Source organism: Chanos chanos, chromosome 16 (assembly GCF_902362185.1).
Source record: "Chanos chanos chromosome 16, fChaCha1.1, whole genome shotgun sequence".
Lineage (NCBI taxonomy): Eukaryota > Metazoa > Chordata > Actinopteri > Gonorynchiformes > Chanidae > Chanos > Chanos chanos.
In genome coordinates, this window is record NC_044510.1 from 18,198,835 (window position 1) to 18,208,580 (window position 9,746).

The 9,746-nt window shown below is 44.9% G+C and overlaps 2 protein-coding genes across 5 annotated transcripts in view; one reads left to right on the forward strand and one right to left on the reverse strand.

Annotated features, from left to right (window-relative positions):
• Positions 1-625: 625 nt before the first annotated feature.
• Positions 626-7,156, forward strand: napsa (napsin A aspartic peptidase). Of its 4 annotated transcripts, none has more exons than XM_030793473.1 (10): positions 626-812; positions 1,337-1,443; positions 1,576-1,613; positions 2,107-2,230; positions 2,398-2,516; positions 3,013-3,212; positions 4,030-4,152; positions 5,961-6,105; positions 6,433-6,531; positions 6,612-7,156. In XM_030793473.1, the coding sequence occupies exons 1-10, from the start codon at positions 745-747 to the stop codon at positions 6,786-6,788; spliced, it is 1,200 nt and encodes a 399-aa protein (XP_030649333.1). In that variant the 5' UTR covers positions 626-744; the 3' UTR covers positions 6,789-7,156. The 4 variants fall into 4 exon arrangements, with proteins under 4 accessions (XP_030649333.1, XP_030649332.1, XP_030649330.1 ...); XM_030793472.1 differs by having other exon boundaries at positions 1,337-1,435; positions 1,562-1,613; XM_030793470.1 differs by having other exon boundaries at positions 1,337-1,426; positions 1,538-1,613.
• Positions 7,157-8,774: 1,618 nt separating this feature from the next.
• mief1 (mitochondrial elongation factor 1) overlaps positions 8,775-9,746 on the reverse strand; it is an 11,704-nt gene continuing 10,732 nt past the window's right edge. The window contains exon 4 of the mRNA XM_030793467.1: positions 8,775-9,746. This exon is cut by the window's right edge and continues 1,154 nt beyond it. The gene's annotated coding sequence lies outside the window, so the exon portion shown is untranslated.

Below are 9,746 nucleotides of genomic sequence, written 5' to 3' on the forward strand. Positions count from 1 at the left end.
AGAGAGCACTAACTCTGATAAGGAAGTTTCACAAATGAGGAAGCTCGCTAATAATCCTCAAGATTTCCTATGTGTCAGATTTCTCTCTCTCTCGTGTGGTGAACTCTCCATTTGAGGTCGTTTAATGTATGCTCGTGTGACTTATAATATGGTTATCATATAGACTGAAATTGTTTATTTAAAATTCAGCTGATGAAGACAAGAAGCAGATCGGTCAAGTTCCACTTCTTCACAAGATTACTTACAAAAAAAGAAAGCAGAAACAAACTCTAGATAATAAAAACACCCCTGACACAAACATGATCATTTTTCAGACAGTTCTCATAATTCGAGGGCATTTACAGAGTTTGATAGGTAAATAATTCAAAGAATGTTTTGGATATTCGTGTATAGTTTTCAGAGACACACAGTCTAGCGCGCTACCGAAGATGAGCAAGTCATGCTCAACTTTCCTCGTGACTACTGCTCAACTTCTGCTTACTGAAGGAGCGTGTGCTGTTTTAAATGATAGACATTTCTTATAACCAATAACAGGTAGTAGCCAATCTGCCTCCACCAATCAGTCTAAATGTGAACAGAGAAAACCGAGAGCGTACGAGAGTTTGCGAAAGTCATTTTACGGATGTAACGGGGCAGAAGAGTTGCATCTCAAGACGTCAAGTGGAGAAGTGAATTTAAGAAGGTCTCTGGTGCAGTTCACCACAGAACTCAAACCAAAAACTGCGTGCTAAAGGAAGAAGAAATATGAATCTGCTTGGAAAAGTCTTCATTTTACTTCCGCTGTTAGTTTCGCAAAGCGTTGGCATTATCAGGTGAATGGATTTTATTTATTTCCTCTTTTAACTCGAAGTTTTAACTGAATCAGTACTAATTGGTCAGCTCAAAGCCGTGTCTGCGCATGTGCAGATTTATCGTGTTTCTGTGAGGGTTTTTTATCATGACCCTTAGTTTTGTTCCCCTAATTTCGTGACTAAACAAATAATACCGAGACGCACGTGTGCGTTTACCACGCGTGTACAGTTTGAATAACTGTCGAGTGTCAGTTGCATAAGGTTTGACCTTCCAGGATTTTACCGTGAAGTACAAACTGTACATGTTACGAAGGAGGGACACCAAAGTTACCCCCCCCCCCCCCCCAACACACCACACACACACACACACACACACACACACACACACGAACATTGGGGTGCAAAAATCGTGTTTAAAGCGACGATTTCCGCTCTTAAATGAATGTTGTATTCACAAGCTAAAACTGGGGTGATGGGCTCATGACCTGAATTAAAACAGACGGTGAATTCCGCTATTGTTATAATGCCTTTAATTACCTTGATAGAATTCCCCTGCATAAGACTCGCTCTGTGCGGCGCGCGCTGAGCGATGGATTGACATTTGAGGAGCTAAAATCTGCGGCCGAAGCCGCCTGGCGCTCTGATAAAACGACCACTTCCTCCAAAACGTCTATCCCAACGACTACGGCCGCAGCAACAACTACTGCCACGACTACTGCTGCAACCACTTCACCTACTACCACAGTTACCCCAACAACCCCCCCTCCGACTCCATCTCCCACACCCTCCATCCCTGTGGAGAAACTCACCAACTTCATGGACGTGAGTGAATATGGTTCTGTCCGCTCTGCTCAGGACCGCTCTCAACATTCTGCGTGCATGTGACTGTGTGCCGTGTGTGTGTGAGTGTGTGTGTGTTTGTACATGTGACTGTGTGCCGTGTGTGACTGTGTGCCGTGTGTGTGTGCCTGTGTGTGTGTGAGTGTGTGTGTGTTTGTACATGTGTGTGTGCGCCGTGTGTGACTGTGTGCCGTGTGTGTGTGCCTGTGTGTGTGCCTGTGTGTGTGCCTGTGTGCGTGCATGTGTGAGTGTGTGTGTGTGCGTGCATGTGTGAGTGTGTGTGTGTGTGCGTGCATGTGTGAGTGTGTGTGTGTGTTTGTACATGTGTGTGTGTGCCGTGTGTGACTGTGTGTGTGCCATGTGTGTGTGCCGTGTGTGTGTGTGCCTGTGTGTGCCATGTGTGCCGTGTGTGTGTGTGCCGTGTGCGAGTCTGTGAGCAGTTAGGGTTTTTTTGTTTGTTTTGTTTGACACACAGGCTCAGTACTATGGTGTGATTAGCATTGGAACCCCGCCCCAGCCCTTTAAAGTTCTGTTTGACACTGGCTCCTCCAATCTGTGGGTACCCTCCATCCACTGCTCCTTCCTGGACATAGCATGCTGTGAGTTGTCGAGAAATCACCAGACTGTGACCTTACATGTATTTCTTTAGCCAGTCACCTCTGACCTTAGATGGGAACTTCTGTTTCAATAAAGATTTGAGATCTGGAGGTTTTGTCCAGAGGTGTGGCTTTGAGTGACAATGGCCTAATCGAGTGTCTTTCCCCAGGGCTGCATCATCGCTATAACTCTAAGAAGTCCAGCACCTACGTCCAAAACGGCACCAAGTTCAGCATCCAGTATGGCCGTGGCAGTCTGTCTGGTTTCATCAGTCAGGACACAGTGACTGTGAGTGGAGAAACTGGAGTTTTACACACATTCATTAGAGGTCCCAGTTACCTCACAATATCCAATGATTACCTCTCACTTCAGTCAAGATAATTTAATGCTGTGTGTGGAATACACCTATGCGTGTGTGTGTGTGTGTGTGTGTGTGATGGGTCTTTGTTTCTCTCTGTGTGTGTGTGTGTGTGTGTGTGTGTGTGTGTGTGTGTGATGGGCCTTTGTTTCTGTGTGTGTGTGTGTGTGTGTGTGATGGGCCTTTGTGTGTGTGTGTGTGTGTGTGTGTGTGTGTTGTATGTCAGTACCCGTGCGTAGTGTCGTAGTGTGTGTGTGTGTGTGTGTGTGATGGGCCTTTGTTTCTGTGTGTGTGTGTGATGGGCCTTTGTTTCTCTGTGTGTGTGTGTGTGTGTGAGGGCCTTTGTGTGTGTGTGTGTGTGAGATGGGCCTTTGTTTCTGTGTGTGTGTGTGTGTGATGGGCCTTTGTTTCTGTGTGTGTTGTTAGCTGGCTGGGTTGGAGGTTCTGGGGCAGCAGTTTGGGGAAGCAGTTAAGCAGCCTGGCCTGGTCTTCGCTGCCGCCCGTTTTGACGGAGTTTTAGGGATGGCATATCCTGCAATCTCTGTGGACCAGGTCAAACCTGTATTTGACACCATCATGGCAGCAAAACTCCTGCCCAAAAACATCTTCTCCTTCTACATCAACAGGTCTGTGCACACACACACCACACACACACACACACCACACACACACCCTAACCCTAACACAAAACTCCTGCTCATAAATATTTTCTCCTTCTATTGCAGCAGGTCCTTGCACACAAATGATGCAGTACCAGGAAATCAAAACTCCTCTGCTGAAATGTTTACTCACTCAAATGTTTGACCCAAGCAGCATGATTAAATTTAAGTTTTTTGTAATTCCTAAGTGAAATTGATTTTTAAAATCTACCTTTTTACCATGATTTTCTTACATTAAATGAAATCTGAAGAGAAGGGTTTGATTCAGCACATTGTCAGTTTGTAGCTGAGTTTCAAAATGTATTTGTAACTGTAAACAATGGGAGTGAATGAGCCTTTCTTAACGGCAGTCACTGGTTAGAGGATGGAGAACTAGCTGTGACTGTAAACAATGGGAGTGAATGAGCCTTTCTTAACGGCAGTCACTGGTTAGAGGATGGAGAACTAGCTGTGACTGTAAACAATGGGAGTGAATGAGCCTTTCTTAACGGCAGTCACTGGTTAGAGGATGGAGAATTATCTGTGTCTGCTGGGGCTGTTTAATGCTCAGAGAGTTCAGGGTAGCACCCTCACCGTAAAGAACAGAGCAGTGAAGAGAGCCGTTAACCAAACCAAAATGATGAGGCCCTGATCACATGACTGTGCTGATCACATGACTGTGCTGATCACATGACTGTGCTATGTGCAGTTACCTGGCAGCCATGTGATGCATCTGTTTGTCCACATTGTCTTGTTGAAGGTGAAACCTTAGGGTCTGATGTTAAGGCAGTTTTTCTTCCTCCAGAGACGTGAAGTCTGGCGTGGGGGGGGAACTGATGCTCGGGGGGGCAGATCCACAGTACTACACTGGAGAGCTTCATTATCTTAACGTTACCAGGAAAGCATACTGGCAGATCCAGATGGACACGTGAGTTATTATTATTATTATTAATACTTTATTTGTATAGCACTTCTCATACAAAGAATGCAACTCAAAGTGCTTTTACATTTCAGCATATGACAGAGGACAACATATAATAGTAATAAACAGACCACACAATAAAAAACAACTGTTTTATTGGTATAAAACAGTCAGGATCATCTCAGTTACAGAGTAAAACAGTCAGGATCATCTAAAGTAAAGAATAAAACAGTCAGGATCATCTCAGTTAAAGAATAAAACAGTCAGGATCATCTCAGTTACAGAGTAAAACAGTCAGGATCATCTAAAGTAAAGAATAAAACAGTCAGGATCATCTCAGTTAAAGAATAAAACAGTCAGGATCATCTCAGTTACAGAATAAAACAGTCAGGATCATCTCAGTTACAGAATAAAACAGTCAGGATCATCTCGGTTACAGAGTAAAATAGTCAGGATCATCTAAAGTAAAGAATAAAACAGTCAGAATCATCTAAAGTAAAGAATAAAACAGTCAGGATCATCTCAGTTACAGAGTAAAACAGTCAGGATCATCTAAAGTAAAGAATAAAACAGTCCGGATCATCTAAAGTAAAGAATAAAACAGTCAGGATCATCTCAGTTCCAGAATAAAACAGTCAGGATCATCTAAAGTAAAGAATAAAACAGGATCATCTCAGTTACAGAATAAAACAGTCAGGATCATCTCAGTTCCAGAATAAAACAGTCAGGATCATCTAAAGTAAAGAATAAAACAGTCAGGATCATCTCGGTTACAGAATAAAACAGTCAGGATCATCTCAGTTACAGAATAAAACAGGATCATCTCAGTTCCAGAATAAAACAGTCAGGATCATCTAAAGTAAAGAATAAAACAGTCAGGATCATCTCAGTTAAAGAATAAAACAGTCAGGATCATCTCAGTGACAGAATAAAACAGTCAGGATCATCTCAGTGACAGAATAAAACAGTCAGTATCATCTCAGTGACAGAATAAAACAGTCAGGGTCATCTCGGTTACAGAATAAAACAGTCAGGATCATCTAAAGTAAAGAATAAAACAGTCAGGATCATCTCAGTGACAGAATAAAACAGTCAGGATCATCTCAGTGACAGAATAAAACAGTTTAAGGCAAAATAATTAAAAGAATGAAGAACATGAATCAAAACCAGTAAAAAAAGAGAGCAAGATAATTGCTAATAATAAACGAGACTAAAAAGGTATGTTTTTAGTTGCCGTTTAAAACTGTCCACGGAGCCTGCCTCTCTCTATTTTGGTCGGGTGTTCCACAGTTTAGGTGCATAGTGGATAAAAGCAGCTTCCCCAGTGTTGTTTTTGCAGACTTTTGGAATGTTTAAAAGACCTGCCATAGAGGACCTAAGGGCTCGTGAAGGAACATAAAACGACAGAGCATCGGTAATGTAAGAGGGTGCTAAACCATTAAGAGCTTTGTATACTAGTAGAGGGACTTTAAAATCAATTCTAAAAGATACAGGGAGCCAGTGTAGTGCAGCTAAAACAGGAGTAATATGCTCTCTCTTTGTTTTTGTTAAGTCCAGCAGCAGAGTTCTGAATTAACTGTAGATTCTCAGTAGACTTTTTTGGAAGACCAATAAAAAGAGCATTACGGTCGTCTGGTCTACTGAAATAAAAGCATGAATGAGCCTCTCAGCATCCTGCTGAGTGAGGAACCAGGGACATAGGCAGTTCTGGGCTGTTCTCATGGGGACCTCTGTGTGGTTGTGCTGTTACTATGGGGACCTCTGTGTGGTTGTGCTGTTACTATGGTGACCTCTGTGTGGTTGTGCTGCTGTAGGGTGGAGGTGGGGAACACTCTGACCCTGTGTAAGACGGGATGTCAGGCGGTGGTTGACACAGGAACATCGCTCATTGTGGGACCGACTCACGAGATCCGGGCCTTGCAGAGAGCAATTGGGGCATTCCCGCTATTGATGGGAGAGGTAGACAATTCCATCTCTCTCTCTCTCTCTCTCTCTCTCTCTCTCTCTCTCTCTCTCTCTCTCTCTCTGTTGTGTGGTCCGTGACTGAATGCCATGTGTGTGAGCCCATGATGCTAAGCACTCTTTATGACATCATAATTAGCTTATGTTGTGTTTGTTAGCTCTGGCTCACTATGTTAACACTATCACTGGTGTTGCAACATCACAGGCTCAGGTGAAGGAAAAATGTGTGATGTACATCTTTCTCTCTCAGTACTGGATCAAATGTAATACACGTCTGTCTCTCTCAGTACTGGATCGACTGTAATACACGTCTGTCTCTCTCAGTACTGGATCGACTGTAAAAGGATCCCATCTCTCCCAGTTATTGCCTTTAATCTGGGTGGAAAGATGTTTAATCTGACTGGAGACGACTACGTCATGAAGGTAGGTTCTGCTCAGTCTCAGATTACGCAGTGTGTGTGTGTGTGTCGGAGTGTGATTCTCACCCTGCGTGTCTCTCCCAGATCAGTAAGATGGGTACGACCATCTGCCTGTCAGGATTCATGGCCATGGACATTCCCCCGCCGGCTGGGCCCCTGTGGATTCTGGGAGATGTGTTTATTGGGCGTTACTACACAGTGTTTGACAGGGATGCTGAGCGTGTGGGATTTGCTCCATCCCGGAAGAAGAGAGTCGAGTGACTCTGCACCTGAAGGCAGCCAAGCACCAGCCAAAATGACCGAAAGGCACTGAATGGAGGAGAGTCTGAGGATTGTTTTTAATACGGAGATTCTGTTATTTGAGTGGAAATTGGGCTTGATCAGGGTGTCCTGGAGGTGGGTTTTGAAATGTGTGTTATGTTTCATGCCATACTGCAGACAGGTTTTTTTTGTTTGTTTTTTTTTAAATATTTGTTACACAGTCACAACCTTCCATACTGCTGGTTAGGTAAAAGCTTCAGTCATAAGAAACTCATTAAATCCAGGATAAGGACTGTCGGTACACAGCTGGGCTACGGGTCCTCAGATGTACACTTCAGACAAAAGAAAAAAACATTAAAATGTGTGGAAAAAGCATTTAACCATGTTTGACTTTTGTTCCAGTCTTGTTGTCTAAGGTCATTTAGCTGTGTGCTAAGACACAGGGGGCTGATCCTCATTCACTGGTTAGTGGTAAAAACCTAATTCATTCACAGTAACTGAGACAAAAAGACAAATTTTACCAATTTTACCAAGTCCAATTTTATTTCCACCTCCACACACACACACAGAGACATCATCCCACACGACAGACAGTGGCTATACAAAGTGGTGTGTGCGTCATTCATCTCTGAATCTAAATTTCAAAAGTCACCACAGAAAACAAGAGACACTGCATGCGAATGGCATGGCCACATTACCGCTGGTTATCGTTGGCCCAGCAGAGGTAGCGTCGCGTTGTCGACTCGCCGTGGTATCATACTACAAATCCTCAGGAGTATCATGTGACCTTGACCTATGACCTTTAAAGCAACAGCCCTGGGTTTTTTCACACACAGGTGTCGACACACAAACGAGAGAAATGACTCAGACATACGGAGTCAACTCAGTGCTCCATGTACTGTCTGGAATATTGCTCACATGATCAATAATGCAGTATAATGAGAACACACACGTTTTTCTCATTTTAATCTGTACAATAAATATTAATATAAAAATACAGAAATATCTGAATTACTTTATGAATATTCTGGTCATCTCCTGTCCTGATGTCTCATGCTGATGCCACTCGGCCACTGGAAGGGGAAATGAATGTCTGTTTTGTTTTGGTTTTTTGTTTTGGTTTTTTGGATAACTGGTCGTCAGAGAAAAGCAGAGTTTGGGTTTGGAGGTCAAGGGGCAAAGCCTGTTAGTGCACGCTGCACTGCCCAGTCACAGTCCGTGTATGATTGTGTGTGTGATCAGAACTAGAAAAAGCCCATTTCAGAGGTGGTGTAGGACAGCGCTGCATTCAGTGCCAGTCAAACTCAGACCTGCCTTCACATGCTCACAGAAATGCTTCAGACCGTCAACATGAACGTGAACGTGAACGTGAACGTGGGCACTGTGGTGCTCCTGCTGTTGATAACAGCCCCCTTCTGCCGTTACTCCAAAATTCACTACAGGGAAAATCTCACCAAACCAGGAAACTTGGGATGGCCGATCAGAGGGTTAGGGTCACCCCTAAAAAAAACAAACATGTTCAGCCCAGGACATGACTCTGGAGTAGTTGTCAGATGAGGAATTAATCTTTAATTCATTAAAACCTGTCTTTAATGATACAAATATGAGTGTTTGAAACTAATTTCATCTGTGTACATCAGTCTCTGTCTTCCACACTGTTTAACAATCTTCCTCTTCATTGCCCACAAGTTATTTATTTATTCAAATGTCTCTCTACACTCACACACACACACACCCCACTCCAATATGCCCGTCATTGTGGTCCACACACAAACACTGATTGAAAAATTGAAAAAAAAAAAAAAACACTTTGAAAAATTGAACAAATATCTGACTCCTATCCCTATCTGGATCCTTGACCTTAACCCAGGCTTAGGGTTAAGCTAACACAGTGTTAGATTTAGGGTTAGGTAACCCATTCATTTAACACACCACACAGACACACACGATTACAAAGCAGAGTTTGGGGGGGGGGGGGGGGGGGGTGGAGTCAAAGCAGCAGAACGATATCCCTGACTGACACGTGTGTGTGTGTATGTGTGTGTGTGTAATGGGCTTACAAACACAGATCTGAGTGAGGAAAAACACAGGACAGAGGCGTGTTACCGTGGGGACAGAGGCGTGTTACCGTGGGGACAGAGGCGTGTTACCGTGGGGACAGAGGCGTGGTACCGTGGGGACAGAGGTGTGGTAATGTGGGGACAGAGGTGTGGTAATGTGGGGACAGAGGTGTGGTATCGTGGGGACAGAGGTGTGTTACCGTGGGGACAGAGGTGTGTTACCGTGGGTACAGAGGTGTGGTAATGTGGGGACAGAGGTGTGTTACCGTGGGGACAGAGGCGTGGTAATGTGGGGACAGAGGCGTGGTATCGTGGGGACAGAGGTGTGGTAGCGGGGGGACAGAGGTGTGGTAATGTGGGGACAGAGGTGTGGTAGCGGGGGGACAGAGGTGTGGTAATGTGGGGACAGAGGCGTGGTAATGTGGGGACAGAGGCGTGGTATCGTGGGGACAGAGGCGTGGTATCGTGGGGACAGAGGTGTGGTAATGTGGGGACAGAGGCGTGGTAATGTGGGGACAGAGGCGTGGTATCGTGGGGACAGAGGTGTGGTATCGTGGGGACAGAGGTGTGGTAATGTGGGGACAGAGGTGTGGTAATGTGGGGACAGAGGTGTGGTAATGTGGGGACAGAGGTGTGTTACCGTGGGGACAGAGGTGTGTTACCGTGGGGACAGAGGCGTGTTACCGTGGGGACAGAGGCGTGTTACCGTGGGGACAGAGGCGTGGTATCGTGGGGACAGAGGCGTGGTATTGTGGGGACAGAGGTGTGTTACCGTGGGGACAGAGGTGTGGTAGCGTGGGGACAGAGGTGTGGTAGCGGGGGGACAGAGGTGTGGTATCGTGGGGACAGAGGTGTGGTATCGTGGGGACAGAGGTGTGGTACCGTGGGGACAGAGGTG

Bases quoted from the DNA above. Each gene is read 5' to 3' on its own strand.
- napsa (XM_030793469.1), top strand. From the start codon at position 745: ATGAATCTGCTTGGAAAAGTCTTCATTTTACTTCCGCTGTTAGTTTCG. The intron at 1,614-2,106 runs GTGAGTGAATAT...TTTGACACACAG, and splicing joins AACTCACCAACTTCATGGAC to GCTCAGTACTATGGTGTGAT. The intron at 2,517-3,012 runs GTGAGTGGAGAA...GTGTGTTGTTAG, and splicing joins TCAGTCAGGACACAGTGACT to CTGGCTGGGTTGGAGGTTCT.